Source organism: Hemiscyllium ocellatum, chromosome 28 (genome assembly GCF_020745735.1).
Source record: "Hemiscyllium ocellatum isolate sHemOce1 chromosome 28, sHemOce1.pat.X.cur, whole genome shotgun sequence".
NCBI classification, from domain to species: Eukaryota; Metazoa; Chordata; class Chondrichthyes; order Orectolobiformes; family Hemiscylliidae; genus Hemiscyllium; species Hemiscyllium ocellatum.
In genome coordinates, this window is record NC_083428.1 from 5,844,440 (window position 1) to 5,868,942 (window position 24,503).

General features: G+C 44.3%; 1 protein-coding gene across 1 annotated transcript; it reads right to left on the reverse strand.

The window, feature by feature from the left end:
• Window positions 1-288: 288 nt before the first annotated feature.
• nr2c2ap (nuclear receptor 2C2-associated protein) lies at window positions 289-24,130 on the reverse strand. The gene is made up of 5 exons (XM_060846420.1): window positions 24,086-24,130; window positions 15,492-15,582; window positions 7,809-7,914; window positions 1,544-1,612; window positions 289-962 (listed from the first exon to the last, which is right to left on the reverse strand). Exons 1-5 carry the CDS (start codon window positions 24,121-24,123, stop codon window positions 841-843), a joined length of 426 nt encoding a protein of 141 aa, XP_060702403.1. The 5' UTR covers window positions 24,124-24,130; the 3' UTR covers window positions 289-840.
• Between the last annotated feature and the right edge of the window lie 373 nt (window positions 24,131-24,503).

The following is a 24,503-nucleotide window of genomic DNA, read 5'->3' on the forward strand; positions in this document are numbered from 1 at the left end:
TGACTGTGCAGTGTACTTCCAAGAACTCCACAGTAGTCTGATGGGTCTTTCAATTGGGCAGAGAGCTCCTGGACAATGATGATTCCTGGACATGCTTCAGAACATTAAAGCTTCTCACTGACTCCTGGAGAGGCCTAGAAGAAATTAGTCTCCAGATGATCTCTGAATGTATCTAGCAGCAATTAGCCCCTAACCGAGATATATCACTATAAATATAAATTGTCTTAAATTTACTCATAGAATTCACTGTGAGCTAAGTAGTCATAATGCAAATAGCCACATGTTTAATACCTGCTGTCAGAGAACTAAGCTATGAGGAAAGGTTAAAAACGAATGAATTCTTCAGTCCAAGAGGAGCAACTAAAAGTGGACTTTGCCTACAAAGATATACAAGATAACCAACTGCCTCTCTTTGCAATGTGAAGAAACAATAAGGAGCTTGTTGGTATGGGAGTTCTACAGCCTCTTGACCAATGGTCCACATCCAAAAACAAAATGAGCCTCAGGATTTCCTTAAGCTCTCTGATGTTTGGGGAACATTGCTGCTCAGGATATTTGCTGACAGTATACTGATCATTGAATACCAAAAGCAAATGAAAAGTCAGGTGTCCTAATTTATATTTTAAATACCAGTGATCGAGACATGTTTCCTGTAATTGTCTAATATAAAGTTCTTCAGCTCCTTCTCACTGATCCAAGGCAAGTTTCAGGCTGAATTAGCTGAAACCAGCGAATGCATTATGTTAGAGTTTATATATCATGAGGCACTGACAGGGTGTTTGGGAATTCCCAGTTCCAGCTGGTTTCTGGTTCTCCAGGCAGTGAGTATAATCAGATACATTACAATAATTTTTCACCGAGAACATCAAGATGATAGATAACAATTCTTCCGAAGAAATCTGTGCTTTCCTCAAAAATGATTTTTAATTTATCAGCAACGGATTCCTCATGGATGGAGAATCTGTGAGTCACAGATAAGGAAGAAAAATAATGTATTTGATGTAGAATAATTTAGAGAACAGCCTTCCTGTGTTCACAAAAGTAAACATTCATTCATTAAAAAGCAACCCTGGGGCTCAGCTGATGGATGAGTGGAGGAAAGCACTCTCCAGTGTTTTAAAATCACCCATAGGGCCGACCTTTAGACTGGGATGAAAAGAAATCTCTTAACTGGAAGGCTTGGGGATCTTTAAAATTCTTTATCCAAGAGAGCTGTGGATGCCCAGGGGCAGGTGCACTCAAGCCTTGGATTGGTTGATTTCTGGATTCTAAGGACGTCAAGGGAGTTGGGGAGTGTCTGGGAAGGTGGATTTGAGGTAGATGGTCAGTCATAGTCTTACTGAGTACTGCAGCAGGCTTGAAGAACTGTAAAGCCTCCCATTTCTTAAGTTTTTATTCATACTCACAGGGAAATTCACCTAGTGACCCAATGGAGTTCATTCTTCCTGTGATAGTCCTTGCCCTCACATATCTAAACACAAACAGATCTAACACAACAGTGTTGCTAAAGAAACTAATACTGCCTCAAAGTCTCTGAAGGATATCTGTAAGCAGTTTGTGTCTTCGGGGTAGAAGTCAGCTATTTTCACCAAATTGGATCCCTTTCTTCCACCTAAGAAACAGAAGTTAAATAAGTTTAGTCATGGAGTTGGTTGCAATATAAGCAAAACTATGGAAAACCGCAAGGTTATTCAGTTTTGCAGCATAAACAAATTTCAAGGTTGAGACTCTGGAGCAGTCTTGATCACTGCACTGTGGGAGCTGATGTCTTTCAAATGAGACATTAAATGGAGCTCCTATATCTGCCTGCTCAGTTGGCAGTAAATGATTCTGTGGCACTATTCTGAAAATAAGCAAGGAACCTATTAGTGTCCTGGCCAATATTTATCTCTCAATCAATATTAAAACAAATGTCTGGCCATTATCACATTGCTGTTTGTCAGAGTTTGCTTTGTGAAAATTGGTTGCTGCATTTCCTACATTACAAATAACTAAACTTCAAGAAGCATTTCAATGGCTTTTAAATACTTTGAGACATTTGGTGTTTATGAAAAGTGTCAGGTAAGTGCTTTTAGCACTGTGACATTTTCAACAACTTGCTCTGTGGATTCTTTTCACTCTAGTTATTAAAGGTGTTGAGAATTTTAGTACTATATGCAGTGTCTAAAGCTTTGTGATACATAACTCAGTGTTAAAACACTGGGATGTTCCTGCATTCCAGTAACAGGATGGGAGACGGGATTAGAGTGATGCTGGAAAAGCACAGTAGGTCAGGCAGCATCCGAGGAGCAGGAAAATCAACATTTCGGGCAAAAGCCCTTCATCAGGAATGAGGCTGGGAGCCTTGGGGATGGAGAGATAAATGGGAAGGGAGTGGCTCCCGAGGTTTTTGCCCGAAATGTCAATATTCCTGCTCCTCGGATGTTGCCTGACCTGCTGTGCTTTTCCAGCACCACTCTAATCTTGCCTCTAATCTCTAATCTCCAGTAAACTGCAGTACCCACTTTTGAGATTAGATTAGACTCCTTACAGTGTGGAAACAGGCCCTTTGGCCCAACAAGTCCACACCGACCCTCCGAAGAGTAACCCACCCCCATCTGACGAATGCACCTAACAACTATGGACAATTTAGCATGGCCAATTCACCTGACCTGCACACCTTTGGAAGGTGGGAGGAAACTAGAGTACTTGGAGGAAACTCACGCAGACACTCCACACAGACAGTTGCCTAAGGCTGGAATCGAACCTGAGACCCTGGAGCTGTGAGGCAGCAGTGCTGGCCACTGAGCCACTGTGCTGCCCTAACAGGATGGGGGAACCTACCTACAATCTGCATATCCAATTTCAATATATGGTTGTTTCTACTTTGTACAAAACAAATGAGAGCAACAGACTCCAATTGAACTGCGGTGATTGTAATGAGGTCAGCCAGGTGGACCTCCTAGAACATGAGTTCCCTGATTGGACCAGGTCAACAGCCCCAGAGAGCACTGGCTGCCAATATGTAAACAGGAGTGTGAGGGTTCTGCTCACTCCAGGACCCGCCTCTCAGCTAGCTGGGTCAGTGTCAGGTTATATGGAAGTGTAGATAAAGGGGGAGTTGGTGACTGGATACCAGCCTTCATGGGGTCGTTTCACTAAGATCTCTCTTCAAAATATGGTGCCTCAAAGTTTGGGAGAAGATTTGTAGCTCGGGTGCTCGTTGTTGTGGTTCTGTTCGCCGAGCTGGGAATTTATGTTGCAGACGTTTCGTCCCCTGTCTAGGTGACATCTTCAGTGCTTGGGAGCCTCTTGTGAAGCGCTTCTGTGATCTTTCCTCTGGCATTTGTAATGGTTTGAATCTGCCGCTTCCGGTTGTCACTAGACTATTATTCACTCGAGAGGAAGAAAAGGACAACCAACTCCCATTCCTAGATGTGATGGTACAGAGAACGGAGAATTCACCACAAAGGTATACAGGAAAGCCACACACACAGACCAAGTCCTGAACTACAAAAGCAACCACCCCAACACACACAAAAGAAGTTGCATCAAGACACTGTTAAAAAGGGCCACAACACACTGCAGTACACCAGAACTGCAAAAAGAGGAAGGAGAACACCTCTACAATGTATTCGCCAAAAACGGATACCCACGCAATTTCATCAACAGATGCCTTAGGGAAAGACAACGGAACAAGGACATGCTGCAAATGTTTGCTGGTCAAAGCACAGCAGGTTAGGCAGCATCTCAGGAATAGAGAATTCGACGTTTCGAGCATAAGCCCTTCATCAGGAATAAGAGAGAGAGCCAAGCAGGCTGAGATAAAAGGTAGGGAGGAGGGACTAGGGGGAGGGGCGATGGAGGTGGGATAGGTGGAAGGAGGTCAAGGTGAGGGTGATAGGCCGGAGTGGGGTGGGGGCGGAGAGGTCAGGAAGAGGATTGCAGGTTAGGAGGGCGGTGCTGAGTTGAGGGAACCGACTGAGACAAGGTGGGGGGAGGGGAAATGAGGAAGCTGGAGAAATCTGAATTCATACCTTGTGGTTGGAGGGTTCCCAGGCGGAAGATGAGGCGCTCCTTCTCCAGCCGTCGTGTAGTTGTGTTCTGCCGGTGGAGGAGTCCAAGGACCTGCATGTCCTCGGTGGAGTGGGAGGGGGAGTTAAAGTGTTGAGCCACGGGGTGATTGGGTTGGTTGGTTCGGGCGGCCCAGAGGTGTTCTCTGAAGCACACCTCCACACTCACTTCCCTCCAAGGCCCCAAGGGATCCTTCCATATCCGCCACAAGTTCACCTGTACCTCCACACACATCATCTATTGCATCCGCTGCACCCGATGTGGCCTCCTCTATATTGGTGAGACAGGCCGCTTACTTGCGGAACGCTTCAGAGAACACCTCTGGGCCGCCCGAACCAACCAACCCAATCACCCCGTGGCTCAACACTTTAACTCCCCCTCCCACTCCACCGAGGACATGCAGGTCCTTGGACTCCTCCACCGGCAGAACACAACTACACGACGGCTGGAGGAGGAGCGCCTCATCTTCCGCCTGGGAACCCTCCAACCACAAGGTATGAATTCAGATTTCTCCAGCTTCCTCATTTCCCCTCCCCCCACCTTGTCTCAGTCGGTTCCCTCAACTCAGCACCGCCCGCCTAACCTGCAATCCTCTTCCTGACCTCTCCGCCCCCACCCCACTCCGGCCTATCACCCTCACCTTGACCTCCTTCCACCTATCCCACCTCCATCGCCCCTCCCCCTAGTCCCTCCTCCCTACCTTTTATCTCAGCCTGCTTGGCTCTCTCTCTTATTCCTGATGAAGGGCTTATGCTCGAAACGTCGAATTCTCTATTCCTGAGATGCTGCCTAACCTGCTGTGCTTTGACCAGCAACACATTTGCAGCTGTGATCTCCAGCATCTGCAGACCTCATTTTTTACTCGAACAAGGACATGCCACAACCTAAAGGACTAGCCACACTACCATACATCAAGAACATTTCCGAACTGACAGCAGACTACTGCGACCACTAGGACTCATAACAGCACACAAACCAACAGCCACTCTCTGACAGCAACTCACCAGAACGAAGGACCCGATACCCAGCATGAGCAAAACCAATGTAGCGTACAAAATCCCATGCAAGGACTGCACAAAACACTACATAGGACAAACAGGAAGACAACTAACGATCTGCGTCCATGAACACCAACTAGCCACAAAATGACACAACCAGCTATCCTTAGTAGCCACACAGGCAATTGACAAGCAACATGAATTCGACTGGGATAACACTACTATTATAGGACAAGCCAAACAGAGAACAGCCGGGGAATTCCTAGAGGCATGGCACTCATCCACAGATTCAATCAATAAGCACATCGACCTGGACCCAATATACCGACCACTGCAACGGACAGCTGGAACTGACAACCGGAAGCGGCAGATTCAAACCATTACAAATGCCGGAGGAAAGATCACAGAAGCGCTTCACAGGAGGCTTCCAAGCACTGAGGATGTCACCTAGACAGGGGACGAAACGTCTGCAACACAAATTCCCATCTGGTGCCTTCTGATGGTGCAGAGGGTATATTCAGTGAGCAATAATACATGAAAAATTTACTAAAACAAGAGCTACATCTGTATTCTCAGGTGGCTGTGTAGAATCCTATGGGCTGGGACATTTTTCTTGATTAAAGGCATTAGGTGTACAAAATATGACAGCCAATTTCCCCTTCAATATTCTTTTTGAACTTGCAAAGCTGTGACGTAATTGATCCTTAGAATGAAGCCATTTTGCCCATTGAGACCATACTGCCTAGAGAACAATCCAATCAGTTCCATCATCACTACATGGTCTCTATAGGTCAGCAGATTTGTTTCCTTCAAGTTCCTATGTTATTTACCTTTGAAATTTGATTGCTTCCATTTGCACCACTCTCATAGAATCATAGAAATGATACAGCACAGAAGAGGGCCATTCAGCCCATCCTATCCATACTAACCTAAAGATACCCAGATGCTCTTTCTGATCCCATCTTCCTGCACATGGCACACAGCACTGCAGCTTACAGCACTTCAGGTGCAGATCCTGGTACATTTTATTTTAAAAATGAGTTTAGGGTTTCTGTCTGCACTACCAACTCAGACAGCGAAATTCAGACACCCACCACCGACTGCAAAAAACTGATTTCCTCACATGCCCTGTTTCAAGGAAAACAATCCCAACATTTCCAACCTCTCCTCATAGCTACAATTCTCTAGCCCTGGCAACATTCCAGTAAACTGTCTGTGTGGAGTTTGCATATTCTCCCCATATCTGCGTGGGTTTCCTCCAGGTGCTTCGGTTTCCTCCCACAGTCAAAGATGTGCAGGTTAGGTGAATTGGCCATGCTAAATTGCCCGTAGTGTTAGATGCATTAGTCAGGGGTTAATGTAGGGGAATGGGGCTGGGTGAGTTGCTCTTCGGAGGGTCGGTGTGGACTTGATGGGCTGAAGGGCCTGTTTCCACACGTTAGGGAATCTAATCTAATCTAATCTAACCTAAATCTTCTCTGTATTGTCTCCACAGCCATTACATTCTTCTTGTAATGTGGTGACCAGAATTGGACACAATACTCCAGTAGTCTCTCAGTGTCTTGTATAGTTTCATCATTAGATCCCTACTTTTGTATTCTATACCTCTGTCAATGAAGGAGAGCATTCCAAATGCCTCTTTTACAACCTTGTTTACCTGTACTGCTATCTTTCTGAACCTGTGCACTTGCACACTACAATTTCTCACTTCATCCAGCCCTCTCAGTGTATTTCTTTTTATTCTGTATTCCCTTTTACTGTTTGACCTCTCTAAAAGCACTAAACGACACTTATCAGAGTTGAACTCCAGCTGTCACTTTCCTGCCCACCCCACCAACACATCTGTATCATTTTGGAGCTTATAGCTATCCTCTACACTACATGGCCAATTTTTGTGTTGTCTGTAAATTTCCCAATTGTGGCCCCCAAGTTCAAGTCCAAATTGTTAATGTATAAAACAAACAGCAGGGTCGGAACACCAAGTCCTGTTTGAAGCAGCTTTCCATTTGCAAGGGCAGACATTGACCATCACCCTATGTTTCCTGTTTCTAAGCCAACTTGGGATCCAATATGCTACATTACCCTGTATCCCATGGGTATTTACATTTTAGACTAGTCTGTCAAATGCCTTACTAAGATCCACGTAGACAACATATACTGCACTTCCTGGGCAGCAAGTTCCAGATATGGTATAAACTAGCAAAGGGACCTCTATGTTTCTTTGACAAATTCTCTCAGAAAATTCTAAACACCTAGCTGAGCCCATCTACAGAATGACACAACACAGGAGGCTATTTATTTGTAATATCTCTGCCAGCTCTTTGAAAAATCTATCACACTGTTCTTTCCCCAATATTCTGTAAATTTTGGCTTCTCCAATCCATTTTCTGAGAAGTTATTGCTAAATTTGCTCCCATCGTCCTTTCAGACAGATTCCAGATCATAACCTGAACCCTTTGATTTCACTCCTGATTTTTCAGAAGAACAAGACCCAAGATAATTCAAGGTTTAATGTGTTGAGATATCAGATCTAAGGCAGGATGCTGACAGAGGATTCTACTGGGTTTCAGCAACTCAGGGTTAGAAATGCAGGTGGATCAAAGGAAAGGGTAAACTGGTGCGATTGCTGACAGTCCCTATCCAGGGCCCCATACCGTGATGTGAGGTTATGAAACAATGACAGAAAACAGGCCTTGTGGGATACTCAAATTTGTGAGAGACTGGGATGTGCCTATTTATGAGTAAGCCTGAATTTACCTTCGAGTCTGCATGACCTGCCTGTGAATCCACCTTGGAACTGCAGCTGTAATTCAGTCACCTTTACAGTCTGAGGGAACTCGAGCAACACCCACTGGGAGGGGCCCTGAGACATGGGGAGATAAAACACAGAAAGGATTACTGAAATTAACCACAAATATACACTGGGTCAGTTTGAGTCTGAAAGAGCAATGTATGTTAACAGTGCAGAGCTGGTAGAGAACAAACTGGAAATGTATCAGTTAAAGAAAGATTTACATTTCGATTGTACCTTTCGTCTTTTTGGGACGTCCCAAAGTAATTCACAAATAATTAAATAATTTCACAGTGCTGTAATCTAAGAGATGTTCACAGGCAATTTGGGTGAGACACGTCACATAAGAAGCAAACGACAGGCAAAAGTAGACATTGGGCCACTTCAAACTGATGCAGGAAGCCGAGTGAAGGGAGATAAGGAAATAGCTGGAGAACTTAATAAGTATTTTGTCAGTCTTCACAGTAGAAGACATGAGTAATATCCCAACAATTAAAGGGAGTCAGGGGGCTGAGTTGAGTATGGTTGCCATTACAAAAGAGAAAGTGCTAGAAAAGCTAAAAGGTCTTAAAATTGATAAATCTCCTGGCCCTGATGGGCTACATCCTAGAGTTCTGAGGGAGGTGGCTGAGGAAATAGCAGAGGCGTTAGGTGAGATCTTTCAAGTCACTGGAGTCAGGGAAAGTCCCGGATGATTGGAAGATCGCTGTTGTAATCCCCTTGTTCAAGAAAGGATCAAGTCAAAAAATGGAAAATTATAGGCCAATTAGCCTAACCTCGGCTGCTGGTAAAATTCTAGAATCCATCATTAAGGATGAGGTTTCTAAATTCTTGGAAGAGCAGGGTCGGATTAGAACAAGTCAACATGGATTTAGTAAGGGGAGGTCGTGCCTGACAAACTGTTGGAATTCTTTGAAGAGGTGACAAGAAGGTTAGACCAGGGAAACCCAAAAGGCCTTCGATAAGGTGCCACATGGAAGGCTGCTGAGCAAGGTGAGGGTCCATGGTGTTCGAGGTGAGCTACTGGTATGGATTGAGGATTGGCTGTCTGACAGAAGGCAGAGAGTTGGGATAAAAGGTTCTTTTTCGGAATGGCAGCTGGTGACAAGCGGTGTCCCGCAGGGTTCAGTGTTGGGGCTGCAGCTGTTCGCATTATATATTAATGATCTGGATGAGGGGACTGGGGGCATTCTAGCGAAGTTTGCCGATGATACGAAGTTAGGTGGACAGGTAGGTAGTACTGAGGAAGTGGGGAGGCTGCAGAAGGATCTAGACAGTTTGGGAGAGTGGTCCAGGAAATGGCTGATGGAATTCAATGTGAGCAAATGCAAGGTCTTGTACTTGGGAAAAAAGAATACAAGCATGGACTACTTTCGAAACGGTGAGAAAATTCGTAAAGCCAAAGTACAAAGGGATGTGGGAGTGCTAGTCGAGGATTCTCTAAAGGTAAACATGCAGGTTGAGTCCGTGATTAAGAAAGCGAATGCAATGTTGTCATTTATCTCAAGAGGGTTGGAATATAAAGCACCGTTGTGCTACTGAGACTTTAATAAAGCTCTGGTTAGGCCCCATTTGGAGTACTGTGTCCAGTTTTGGTCCCCACACCTCAGGAGGGACATACTGGCACTGGAGCGTGTCCAGCAGAGATTCACACAGATGATCCCTGGAATGGCAGGTCTAACATATGAGGAACGGCTGAGGATCCTGGGATTGTATTCATTGGAGTTTAGAAGATTAAGGGGAGATCTAATAGAAACTTATAAGATAACACATGGCTTGGAAAGGGTGGATGCTAGGAAATTGTTTCCGTTAGGTGAGGAGACTAGGACCCGTGGACACAGCCTTAGAATTAGAGGGGGTAAATTCAGAACAGAAATGCGGAGACATTTCTTCAGTCAGAGAGGGGTGGGCCTGTGGAATTCATTGCCGCAGAGTGCGGTGGAGGCCAGGACGCTAAATGTCTTCAAGGCAGAGATTGATAAATTCTATGATATCACAAGGAATTAAGGGCTACGAGGAGAATGCGGGTAAGTGGAGTTGAAATGCCCATCAGCCATGATTGAATGGCGGAGTGGCCTCAATGGGCCGAATGGCCTTACTTCCACTCCTATGTCTTATGGTCACCACAAACAACAAGCAACAATCAGAGAAAGATGATGCATTTTTCCTCACAATGGGCTGAGATGTTTGGGAACACTCTTTCTCAAAAATGTTAGGAGGATGTTGTTTGAAAATTTTAAGGCAGACATAGAAACATTCTTGATATAAGCAATGGGGTTAAAGGTTATCAAGGGATCGGTGGAATGTACAGCAATCAGATTAGCCATGATTTTATTGAATCAAGTTAGAGTGTTGCTGGAAATGCACAGTAGGTCAGGCAGTGTCCGAGGAGCAGGAAAATCGACATTTCGGGCAAAAGCCCTTCATCAGGAATGATTTTATTGAATGTTAGGACAGGCTTAAGGGGCTGAGTGGTTTACTCTTGCTCTTAAGTTGTATGTTTATAGGCTGAAGATAATTTGATTTTGATTATATTGGTTCAGTGACTGATGTTATATAGAAGATATTCTTGCAAAATTGCTGTATGACCTTTTACAGGATCTCAGATTAACATCTCTTCCAAAGGATGGCACCTCTAACAGTGCAGCACACCCTCAGTATTGCTCTTGAATGTCAAACTAGATATTGTGCACAAGCCTCTGGAGTGATACCTGGCTCTGCAAACTCCTGAGAACAGCTAGCGAGGCAATGGCTGACACTACATGGAATGACTCTTACAAATGATACTCCAAGATGACGCCAGAATAATCAGGTCTCTGAACCAAGTCGTTATGCTTTATTAAAGTTCCATATACCTGTCCAAATGGTGGCTAATATTTGGCCGGAGCTTGTCCGTTCCATCAGTTTCTTTTTCTTTTTGTTTCTCTTTTGTGTTTCTTTTTCTCTCTGTTTCTCCTTCTCGGTGATGTCCTGAACTCCTGGCCTCAGTGCAGACTTGGACTCTGTCACACTGCTCTTCCAGCCAAACATGGCTGTCTTTTGCCGGCCTGAAGTGGTCTCCTGGCCTGGTGTCTTCCCAGCCAGACGGTCTCTCGGCCCAGCGTGGTGGTCTCCACCGGCCCGTGGTTATCCTTCTGCCTGGCGTGGCCTCAGCATTAACTCCAGCCTCGAGATGATTTCAGAGCAGTCTCCCAACCTCAAGGTGAAGCCTGGTGTAGTCTGGAGGTAAAAACAATGACTGCAGATGCTGGAAACCAGATTCTGGATTAGTGGTGCTGGAAGAGCACAGAGTCAAGGCCCGTTGTGGACTGGCATTCCTTCACTATCGCTGGGAATTCCTTACCAACAACAATCTGAGGAAGCTTCTTCACCTCTCAGACTGCAGTGGCTCACCAGTACCTAACCCAGGGTGACAAGGTTGGGAAACAAATGACTCTGGCTGCAGCAGCCAATATTCCCTGAATGAACTAATTTAAAATAAAAGGAAGATGTTTAATAAAAGGATGAATGTGTGGTCCTCAGGTTTATTGAGTTAAGCTCCATATGCCAAGTCTTGCTGGAGGATTGTTCAGAATTGTGTCTTCCTAAGTTGCTCAGATGTGTGCCATGCCTTGGGCTGCACATCAATAAACCCGATTAATTATCAAACATATCAAGTTACTCACACCAACAAATCTTGGGTATTGAGTTAGGATTTGACATTTAGTGGGTGAACAGACTGCTCTTTCAAAATGCCTCAGGGTTAATTAAATTCAAAAAACAACAAAGCAACAAGAAACAACTGGTATGTGTGGGTGCCAAATATTAGCCACTGTTTGGACAGTTGTATGGAACTTTAATAAAGCATAACAACTTAGTTCAGAGACCTGATAAAAAAATACTGTCCCTGTCTTGCTATTTATTTTTCAATTTGAGGAAAATTGGCCCAGCTAAAAACATTATCTTTACAGCCTGTCTGGGCTTTTGTTATTTTAGTTACAGTCTAACTACTCATGATATAATTTGCTTTTCAGTTGAGACTTGAAGTGGGTGGAAGCTTGGCTGCTCTCTTGTGCCTCTCAGTGGCTGCTACGGAAACTGCAAAGTGCGCTGATCAGCTTCAGAATAAATCATAGAGAAGGTAGTAGTTTGGCTGATCATGGCTTTGCTGATAATTAATTATAGAGTAATACAGCATCAAAATAGACCCTTCAGCCTACAAGTCCATACTGACCATGTTCCCAAACTAGACTATTCCTATCTGTCTGTGCACAGCCTATATCCCTCCAAACCTTTCCTTCTCATGAACGTATTCAAATGTCTTCTAAATGTTACAACTGAACCTGTACCCACCACTCTCTCTGGCAGTTCATTCCACACATTCCACATCATGTCCTTTTTCAACCTTTCTCCTCTCACCATAAAAATATGCCTCCCTACGATTAAACTCTCCCAGCCTAGGAAAAAGACCCTTGTCATTCACCTTATCCATACTCCTCATGACTTTATAAATGTTAATAAGGTCGCCCCTCAACCTCCTACACTCCAGCAAAAAAAGTACCAGCCGTACTTTGAAAGAATTACCAAAAAGTTAGACTTACTGATCTACCCTTTCCCTATGGACATTAAATTGTTCTATCTTTTTCAATAACACATGTCCAATTTCTTTCCACATTTCACCATTGAAGCAGCCTTTACCATTTTTTCTGACAATACATTCCAAACTACAAGAACTCGTGTAAGAAATTAAATTCTCATTACCTCTGCTCAGGTTATTTTGCCAATTACCTCAAATATGCGTGCACACTTTGTATACTGGAACTCCTAACACTGAAAACTGCTTTCCTTTATTCATTCTTACAATATTCTTTGTAATTTTGAACACCTTTGTCAACTCTTCCCTAATTCTCATCTAAGGAGCTATGATAAGACACAGCATCAGAAAGTCACTTTGGTTCTCCCAACAGCACTATGCTCAACGTGTGAAGCGGGAGTGCTGCATGCAGTTGTCATTGACTCTGTCAACATCTAATGCCTATCTCTAATTGCCCTCAAGAAGATGGTGAGCCACCTTCTTGGTTCTTCCAGTCCACTTGGTGCAGTAAGCTTGTCAGCCTGGGAGCTCCAGCATTGATACGTGATTGGGAAGGAACAGCAATACAGTCTCAAGTCAGGCTGGCGTTTGTCTTGAAGGAGAACTTGGAGATAATGAAGTTACTTTGCGTCTGCTGCCCTTTTTGTTCCAGATGGCATATGTTATGAGTTTAGAACGGTACATGGAACGGTAGCATCTGGTACATGGAACACACTGCTGTCACCGTGCGCAGATTGTGGAGAAATTGTTGGAGCTGCTTTCATCCAGGAAAGAGGAGAGTATCCACACTCCTGACCTGTGCTTTGTAGATGGCTGAGAGATTTTGGAGACTCAGGAAGCAAGTTACTTACCTTGTAACTTCCAGTCTCTGAGTTTCTCTTGTATACAGCATATATAATATTTTACATTGTATAGCATTTATATATGGCTAGTCCAATTCAGTTTCTGTTTGATAGCAACACCTGGGATGTTGATTGTGGGTGGTTCAGTGATGTAATGCCACTGAATGCCATAGAATGATTAGATTCATTCCTGCAAGTGTGTGGCGCAAATGTTACTTGCAACGTCTCAGTACAAACGAGAATGCTGTTCAGGTTTTGCTGTCTATGGTGAAAGACCGCTTCAGTATCTCAGGATTTGCAATCAGTGCTCAATATTGTGTATCATCAGCAAACATGCCACTTCTGAGCTTATAGTGGATGGAAGGGCACTGATGAAGCAGCTGAAGATGATGGACAGAGTACACTGGAGCACTTCTGCAGCGATGTCCTTGAACTGAGATGATTGGCTTCCAATAACCATTTTCTGGATCAGTGGTGCTGGAAGAGCACAGCAGTTCAGGCAGCAGCCAACAAGCAGCGAAATCGATGTTTCGGGCAAAAGCCCTTCATCAGGAATAAAAGGGCTTTTGCCCGAAACGTCGATTTTGCTGCTCGTTGGATGCTGCCTGAACTGCTGTGCTCTTCCAGCACCACTGATCCAGAATCTGGTTTCCAGCATCTGCAGTCATTGTTTTTACCCTTTCAATAACCATTGCCAACCTCCTTTGTGCTGGTTATGACTCTGCTCGGATGCTGCCTGAACTGCTGTGCTTTTCCAGCACCACTCTAATCCAGAATCTGGTTTCCAGCATCTGTAGTCATTGTTTTTACCTTGTTATGACTCAACCCAGTGGAGAGTTTCCCCCCTGATTTACACTGATTCAATTCAGCTGCACTCAGTTAAATGCTGTTTTGACATCAAGAGCAGTTATTCCGACCTCACCGTTGGGATTCACCTTTAATCCAAGTTTGGGCCAAGGCTGTGATGATGCAGGAGCTGAGTGTGTCTGGCAGAATTGAAACTAAGCATCGATGAGGACATTATTGCTGATTAAGTTCTACTGAAAGCACTGTTGATGACCCTTTCCACCACTTTGCAGATGATTGAGAGAACACTGATGGGCAAGCATTTGACTTGATTGAATTTGCCCTGCTTTTTTATGGATAAGACATACCTGGGTGATTTTCCACACTGAATCATCCACTTGGCACTTCTGGCTAAAGAGAATTACAAATGCATGTTTTATATTTTGCAATGTTATGCTGGGTTTATCATCAAGGTGAATGGGAAATTTATGGAGCTTTCTCCTCCTGTTAGTTGTTTAATTGTTCACCACGATTCAGGATTAGATATGGCATAAGTGCACAGCTTTGGTCTGAATGTGTAGGATCAATGAGCCCTGTCTATTGCATGTTGTTTCCCCTGTTTGGCATGCATTGAATCTTGTGTTATAGCTTCACCACAAAGACACCTTTGATGCATGCTCCTGGAATACCCTGTTACTCTCCAATGATCCTGACTGAACCCCTAGCTTGATTATAATGGTGGGGGTGATAAGCTGGGCCATGAGGTTAGATATTGTGGTTGAATATAATTCTCATCCCATCTTTCAAAAGAAACATTAAACCAAGGCCCAGTTTGTCCTCTCAAGTCCCATGGGAGAGGAACAGGAGAATTACTCCCAGTATTCTGATGAACATTCATCCTCAATCAAGATCATGGAATTTTTAAGGTGAGAGGAAAAAAATTTAAAAAGAACATGAGGGGCAAACATTTTTTTTTTACACAGAGTGGTTTGTTTGTGGCATGAACTGCCAGAGGTAGTGATGGATGCAGTTACAGTTACAATATTTAAAAGACATTTGGATAAGTACAAGAATAGGAAAGGTTGGAGAGCTATGGGCCAAGCACTGTCAGGTGGGACTTGTTTAGTTTAGGATTATGGTCAGTGTGGACTGGATTAACCAAAGGGTCTGTTTCTGGGCTGTATGACTCTATTGTGATCTGATTATTATCACAATGTTTGTTTGTGGGAACTTGCTGTGTGCAAACTGGCTGCCATCTTTCCCACACTGCAACAATGACTGCATCTCAGAGGTTCTTAATAGGCTGTAAAGTGTTTAGGACATCCTAAGTTCTTAAACAGAACACAGAAATGTAAGTTTTGTTTTAGCTAAGTTCACAACAATTGACAACGCAATGTTGAACAGTCCCATGGGATTCCATTTCTTCCTGAGCCATCGTTAATTATTACCTGATCTGAATTCCAGCAGGTTTCCTCATTACGATCAAATAAGAACTTTTTTCCAAATTGCTTCACATCACGGTTAAGGACCGAACTCACTCTGTGGACAAACAAGAGACCTCAGGCTTGACAGAATTGTTCAAAAATGATAAAGGAAGGCTTGCATTTATATGAGATCTCTCATGACCTCAAGACACACCAAAGCACTCCACAGGCAATAACGTACTTTTGCAGCATGAAGTGAGATGGGACTGCAAGCTGCGAGGTTGCCCTAAAGAGGCTGGAAAGAGTTAGAGAGAGAGAGTAGATGAGTGGGTAACAAAGTGGCAAGTGAAATTTATTATGGGGACGTGCAAGGTTATTCACTTTGGTAGTAAAGACTGAAAGGCAAAATATTTTGTAAAACACGCAAAACTTGTAAATGTTGATGTTTATGAAGATGTAAGGAATGCAGATAGTTAGCATGCAGATATAGAAAGCAGTAAGCAATTGAGCTTTTTTCTAACGGGTTAGAACACAAGAATAAAGAAGTCTTGCTACAACGATACAGGGTTGTGGTAACACCACACTGTGCAGTTTTATTTCCATATTTAAGGAAGCCTTTACTTACTTTTTGAAGGCAATGCAGCAAAAATTCACTAGACTGGTTTCTGGAATGAGATGGTTATGCATTGGGCCTGTACTCTCTGGAGTTTAAATTAAGAGGTGGCCTCATTAAAACATTTAGATTTGGAAGGTATTCACTGACATCTTCAACCTCTCCCTCCTATAAGCTGAAGTCCCCACCTGCTTTAAGAAGACCACTGTCATCCCTTTACCAAAGAAAACACCTGCAATGTAATGTGCCTTACTGACTATCAGTCAGTAGCTCTGATCTCAACACTAGATACCTGATGAAGGAGCAGTGCACTAAAAATTACTCCTTCCAAGTAAATCTGTTGGACTACAACCTGGTGTTGTGTGATTTTTAACTTTGTCCACCCCAGTCCAGCACTGGCACCTCCACTCAATAATCATGAAGTGCTTCGAGAGGGTAGTCATGGCCCACATCAACTCCAGTCGCCCAGCCTGCCTAGATCCTCTGTAATCTCCCTACCAACATAACAGGTTCACAGTAGATGCCATATCCATAGCCCGGCCTTCATCCCTGGAACATCTGGACAACAAGGGCACCTATATCAGACTTCTGCTCAGGAGAAGATGGAGATTGTTTATGGAATTATACTTTGGATGCTCCAAAGGATATATTTGAGGTTCAGATAGGCAGATTTGTGGTCTCTCAGGCAATCAAATGATCGGGGGGCAGGAAAGAGAGAGTAAAGTTGAAACTGAAGATCAGGCACGATTGAACTGAATAGCAGGGCAGGTTCTGATAGAGAATAAAGGATAAAATTTTAAGAATGGGGCAAGAGCAGAGGGAATCTGGATTCCAGCACAATTGATTGAAGGTGGAAGGAAAGGTTGAGTGGTTAAAGAGGCTTTATTAGGAGGCATAGAATACAAGAGCAAAGAAGTAATGTTGAACGTGTACAAGACACTAGCTTGGTTTCAGCTGGAGTACTGCATCTAGATCAAGATGCCATTCTTTAGGAAGGGTGTGAAGGCTTTGGAGACGATGCAGAAAAGATTCATAACAATTGTTCCAGCATGAGGACATCAGTAATGATTCAAAGTTTGTGCGAAGATTTGTAGCTCGGGTGCTTGTTGTAGTGGTTCTGTTCGCTGAGCTGGAAGTTTTTGTTGCAAACGTTTCGTCCCCTGGCTAGGAGACATCATCAGTGCTGTGGAGCCTCCTGCGAAGCGCTTCTTTGATGTTTCTTCCGGCATTTATAGTGGTCTGTCCTTGCCGCTTCCGGGTGTCAGTTTCAGCTGTCCGCTGTAGTGATTGGTATATTGGGTCCAGGTCGATGTGTTTGTTGATGGAGTTTGTGGATGAATGCCATGCCTCTAGGAATTCCCTGGCTGTTCTCTGTCTGGCTTGCCCTATGATAGTAGTGTTTTCCCAGTCGAATTCATGTTGCTTGTTGTCTGCGTGTGTGGCTACTAGGGATAGCTGGTTGTGTCGTTTCGTGGCTAGTTGGTGTTCATGTATGCGGATTGTTAGCTGTCTTCCTGTTTGTCCTATATAGTGCTTTGTGCAGTCCTTGCATGGTATTTTATAAACTACATTAGTTTTGCTCATGTTGGGTATTGGCTCCTTTGTTCTAGTCAGTTGTTGTCTGAGCGTGGCTGTTGGTTTGTGTGCCGTTATGAGTCCTAGGGGTCGCAGTAGTCTGGCTGTCAGTTCTGAAACGCTCCTGATGTATGGTAGTGTGGCTAGTCCTTTTGGTTGTGGCATGTCCTCGTTCCATGGTCTATCTCTTAGGCATCTGTTGATAAAGTTGCGCGGGTATCCGTTTTTGGCGAATACCTTGTATAGGTGTTCCTCTTCCTCTTTTCGCAGTTCTGGTGTACTGCAGTGTGTTGTAGCTCTTTTGAATAGTGTCCTGATGCAGCTTCGTTTGTGTGTGTTGGGGTGGTTACTTTCATAGTTTAGGACTTGGTCTGTGTGTGTTGTTTTCCTGTGTACCCTTGTGGTGAATTCTCCGTTCGGTGTTCTCTGTACTATCACGTCTAGGAATGGGAGTTGGCTATCCTTTTCTACTTCTCTCGTGAATCGGATTCGTGTGAGTGTGGCGTTGATGATCCGGTGTGTTTTTTCTATTTCCGTGCTTTTGATGATTACGAAAGTGTCATCGACATATCTGACCCAGAGTTTGGGTTGAATTTGTGGTAGGGCTGTTTGTTCTAACCTTTGCATAACTGCCTCTGCTATGAGTCCCAAGATTGGTGATCCCATGGGTGTTCCATTGATTTATTCGTATATCTGATTGTTGAATGTAAAGTGTGTAGTGAGGCATAAGTCCAGTAGTTTAAGTATGCCGTCTTTGTTGATAGGTTCCGCCTCCTGTTTTCTGTTATGTACGTCCAGTAGGTTGGCTATTGTTTCTCTGGCTAGGGTTTTGTCAATCGAAGTGAACAGTGCCGTCACGTCGAATGAGATCATGGTTTCTTCTTTGTCTATGTGTGTATTCCTGATGGCGTCCAAGAATTCCTGTATTGATTGTATGGAGTGTTTGGATCCGCTGACCAGGTGTTTCAGTTTCTGTTGTAGTTCTTTGGCCAGTTTGTATGCTGGTGTCCCTGGTAGTGATACTATGGGTCTGAGTGGGATGTCTGGTTTGTGTACTTTGGGTAGTCCATAGAATCTGGGGGTGTTGTTGCTTTCAGGTTTCATTCTTCGTAGGTCCGCTTTGGTTATCTGTCCGTTTTTTTGTAGATTCCTTAGAGTGTTATTTATTCTATTGGTGAGTTGTGGTGTGGGGTCCGAATCCTTCATTTGGTAGGTGTTGGTGTCTGCTAGTAGGTGTTGTGCTTTTTTGATGTAGTCTGATTTATCTAGGATGACCGTCATTCTGCCTTTATCTGCTGGTAGTATGATTATGTTCTTATCATTTCTTAGTGCTTTCAGTGCTTCCCTCTCCTTGGTGTTGAGGTTATGTGTTTGTCTTTTTCTTATCATCATAGGTACGACCATTTGTCTCACTGTTTGTTGTGTCTCTTCAGACAGTCCATTGTTCCTGAGTGTGCATTCTAGTGCTGCTAGGAAGTCTGCTGTCTTGGCGTCCCTGTGGTTGTAGTTGATTCCCTTGGTCAGTATAGTTCTTTCCATGTCATGTGAGCTGTCTGTGGGAGAGGTTTTTAACCCAGGTGTGTGTTGTAGTGTCCTCTTTTTTGTGTGTTAGTTTGGCCAGTTTTTCTTTTAGTGCCGTTTTTTTGCGATGTGTTGTCCTGTTCTGTCCTATAGTGACAGCCTGTTCTATGGTCCGGGTCCGTTCATGATTAGCGGTCTTTGAAATTAACGACTTTTGGCGCGCAATTTCTTGTTTGTATTTGTGCAGTCGGTTGTGAGCGTCTGTGATCATTGCCTGGATCATCCTGAGTCCGTTCTGCTTGGCTGTTTCCCTGGCTTGTGGATTATTGACTGGTGGTCTGTACCTGACACATTGTGGAAGGATTTGATTCTTTCGGCATTCGTGTAGAAACCGGAGTTGTTCATATGTTGCGCTTAGGCGGTTAGCGCAGGATTCCCATTTCCTGGCTTGTCTCAGCGTCTCTCGCCCGTAAGTGTTCAAAGTTTGTGCGAAGATTTGTAGCTCGGGTGCTTGTTGTAGTGGTTCTGTTCGCCGAGCTGGAACACTTTGAACACTTACGGGCGAGAGACGCTGAGACAAGCCAGGAAATGGGAATCCTGCGCTAACCGCCTAAGCGCAACATATGAACAACTCCGGTTTCTACACGAATGCCGAAAGAATCAAATCCTTCCACAATGTGTCAGGTACAGACCACCAGTCAACAATCCACAAGCCAGGGAAACAGCCAAGCAGAACGGACTCAGGATGATCCAGGCAATGATCACAGACGCTCACAACCGACTGCACAAATACAAACAAGAAATTGCGCGCCAAAAGTCGTTAATTTCAAAGACCGCTAATCATGAATGGACCCGGACCATAGAACAGGCTGTCACTATAGGACAGAACAGGACAACACATCGCAAAAAAGCGGCACGAAAAGAAAAACTGGCCAAACTAACACACAAAAAAGAGGACACTACAACACACACCTGGGTTAAAAACCTCTCCCACAGACAGCTCACAGACATGGAAAGAACTATACTGACCAAGGGAATCAACTACAACCACAGGGACGCCAAGACAGCAGACTTCCTAGCTGCACTAGAATGCACACTCAGGAACAATGGACTGTCTGAATAGACACAACAAACAGTGAGACAAACGGTCGTACCTATGATGATAAGAAAAAGACAAACACATAACCTCAACACCAAGGAGAGGGAAGCACTGAAAGCACTAAGAAATGATAAGAACATAATCATACTACCAGCAGATAAAGGCAGAATGACTGTCATCCTAGATAAATCAGACTACATCAAAAAAGCACAACACCTACTAGCAGACACCAACACCTACCAAATGAAGGATTCGGACCCCACACCACAACTCATCAGTAGAATAAATAACACTCGAAGGAATCTACAAAAAAACGGACAGATAACCAAAGCGGACCTACGAAGAATGAAACCTGAAAGCAACAACACCCCCAGATTCTATGGACTACCCAAAGTACACAAACCAGACATCCCACTCAGACCCATAGTATCACTACCAGGGACACCAGCATACAAACTGGCCAAAGAACTACAACAGAAACTGAAACACCTGGTCAGCAGATCCAAACACTCCATACAATCAACACAGGAATTCTTGGACGCCATCAGGAATACACACATAGACAAAGAAGAAACCATGATCTCATTCGACGTGACGGCACTGTTCACTTCGATTGACAAAACCCTAGCCAGAGAAACAATAGCCAACCTACTGGATGTACATAACAGAAAACAGGAGGCGGAACCTATCAACAAAGATGGCATACTTAAACTACTGGACTTATGCCTCACTACACACTTTACATTCAACAATCAGATATACGAACAAATCAACGGAACACCCATGGGATCACCAATCTCGGGACTCATAGCAGAGGCAGTTATGCAAAGGTTAGAACAAACAGCCCTACCACAAATTCAACCCAAACTCTGGGTCAGATATGTCGATGACACTTTCGTAATCATCAAAAGCACGGAAATAGAAAAAACATACCAGATCATCAACGCCACACTCACAGGCATCCGATTCACGAGAGAAGTAGAAAAGGATAGCCAACTCCCATTCCTAGACGTGATAGTACAGAGAACACCGAACGGAGAATTCACCACAAGGGTACACAGGAAAACAACACACACAGACCAAGTCCTAAACTATGAAAGTAACCACCCCAACACACACAAACGAAGCTGCATCAGGACACTATTCAAAAGAGCTACAACACACCGCAGTACACCAGAACTGCGAAAAGAGGAAGAGGAACACCTATACAAGGTATTCGCCAAAAACGGATACCCGCGCAACTTTATCAACAGATGCCTTAAGAGATAGACCATGGAACGAGGACATGCCACAACCAAAAGGACTAGCCACACTACCATACATCAGGAGCGTATCAGAACTGACAGCCAGACTACTGCGACCCCTAGGACTCATAACGGCACACAAACCAACAGCCACGCTCAGACAACAACTGACTAGAACAAAGGAGCCAATACCCAACATGAGCAAAACTAATGTAGTTTATAAAATACCATGCAAGGACTGCACAAAGCACTATATAGGACAAACAGGAAGACAGCTAACAATCCGCATACATGAACACCAACTAGCCACGAAACGACACAACCAGTTATCCCTAGTGGCCACACACGCAGACAACAAGCAACATGAATTCGACTGGGAAAACACTACTATCATAGGGCAAGCCAGACAGAGAACAGCCAGGGAATTCCTAGAGGCATGGCATTCATCCACAAACTCCATCAACAAACACATCGACCTGGACCCAATATACCAATCACTACAGCGGACAGCTGAAACTGACACCCGGAAGCGGCAAGGACAGACCACTATAAATGCCGGAAGAAACATCAAAGAAGCGCTTCGCAGGAGGCTCCACAGCACTGATGATGTCTCCTAGCCAGGGGACGAAACGTTTGCAACAAAAACTTCCAGCTCGGCGAACAGAACCACTACACCAGTAATGAAACAGATTTGTAAAAAAAGGCAGAAAAGTGATCTATACAAGTAATTAAAGTTATGAGGGTTCTGGACAGAGTAGATAGGGGCAAAAAGTTCCTATTTGTGAAAGAATCAAGGATAAAGGGGCACACAAAAAAACAAAAGTCATATGATTTAAACAAAAAAGCTTTTTTCAAACAGAGAGTGGTTAGGGCCTGGAATATGCTGCCTGATAGTGTAGTCAAGGTAGGTTGCCTGGATAGGTGCACATCCAACAAAACTCAAGAAGCTTTACAACATCCAGGACAAAGCAGCCAGCTTGACTGGCACCATATCCACAAATATTCACTCCCTTCACCATGCATTGCACAAGTTCATCAAGTCTCCTTCGAAAGCACCTTCCCAAGCCATGACCACTATCATCTAGAAGGACAAGGGCAGCAGACACATGGGAACACCACAATCTGCAAGTTCCCCTTCAAGTCACACACCACCCCAACGTGGAAATATATTGCCATTCCTTCACTGTTTCTGTGTCAAAACTCTGGAACACCCTCCCTAACAGCATTAATAGTCTACCTATAACACATGGACTGCAGCTGTTCAGGAAGGCAGCTCACTACTACCTTCGAAAGAGCAACTAGAGATAGGCAGTACGTGCTGGCCAGCCTGCAAAGCCTGCAAAATAACAAAAACAAATTGAAGCTTCAAACGGGAAATCAGACCGTATTTTTGAAAAGGAAGAACGTGCAGAGCTATGGGGAGAATGCAAGGGAACGGCATTTAGAAAAAAGGTGCAGACATAATGGGCTGAATGACTATGGATAGGGATCTATATTGGGATGTGGTTGCTATGGGTTGGTATCTATATTTTGCGTCGTATTAATTCTGGAATCCATGAAGGGTCATAAAGTTTATATCTGTTTCTAATTCTATCGCTCTTATGCATTTAATCCTGGAGCCTTTTAACCTCAGCGTCAATGGTGACCACATACACACTTGCCCCAAGGAACAGCATCCAGATGAAGCCCCTCCAAGTGTAACCATGTTGTACCCTTCACATCGTTCCCCACAGCAGCCAGTCTTCCATAGCAACAAATGACAGCTTCCCTATAGATCCCAACCCACAGCAACCACAGGGATCCCCTATCCATAGCAGTCACATGGACTAGGCAAAAGCAGAGGCCTCCCCATAGCAACCACACAGGTCCATAGCAACAGGACACCTCTCCCCATAGCAGCCACACAAACCCATAGCAACCATAGACCCCTCCTCATAGAAACTGCATAGGTCCATAGCAACAGGACACCTCTCCCCATAGCAACCACACAGGTCCATAGCAACAAGACACCTCTCCCCATAGCAACCATATGAACCATAGCAACAGGACACTTCTCCCCACAGCAGCCACACAAACCCATAGCAACCATATAAACCATAGCAACAGGACACCTCTCCTCATAGCAACCATATGAACCATAGCAACAGGACACCTCTCCCCATAGCAACCACATGAACCATAGCAACAGGACACCTCTCCCCATAGCAACCACGTGAACCATAGCAACAGGACACCTCTCCCCATAGCAACCACTCAGGTCCATAGCAACAGGACGCCTCTCCCCATAGCAGCCACACGAACCCATAGCAACCATAGATTCCCTTCTCATAGCAACCGCATGCACCTATAGCAACAGGAGACCCGTTTCCTAGCAACAACTTGCATCTACGGCAACCATATGCACCGAAAGCATGAGGAGACACCTCACCATAGCAACCACGTTGGTCCATGGTAACCACATGGACCTTCGACTATAGCTTTCCCTCCATCCATCCCGCCCTCTCCAGTCTGGGACACTGCCCCGACCCTTCACCATCCCCGAGTGCCCCCTTTCCCACCTCCTCACCTGCTCCCCGTCTCCTCACACACCAACGACACCGCCATCTTGCCGGAAACTGAACCCTCACCTTCCGCTACCGTTCACGACAGTGCTGGCAACACCTTCACGACACTTTGGGCAAGCGCCGTAATGTGGATTGAAGCTGAGCCTGTCAATCAAACAAGGTGGAAGCCACAGGAAAACTTGGCATTATATCCTGACTTTAGTCAAATACTACAGAGAGGCAAGTGCTAGAGTTCAAACAACTAAAAATGTTTTAAATATGTACATGCAATGTTCCAATTATTATTACCAATTATTATTTGATGCAATGAGATTTTTTTGATTCTGTTTTGTAGTTGAGGGCAAAATGAACTAGGAACTTATGTTCAGAGTGACTTAATAGTGCCTCAAAATACCCTAAAGCATCTTACATTTCTTGAAT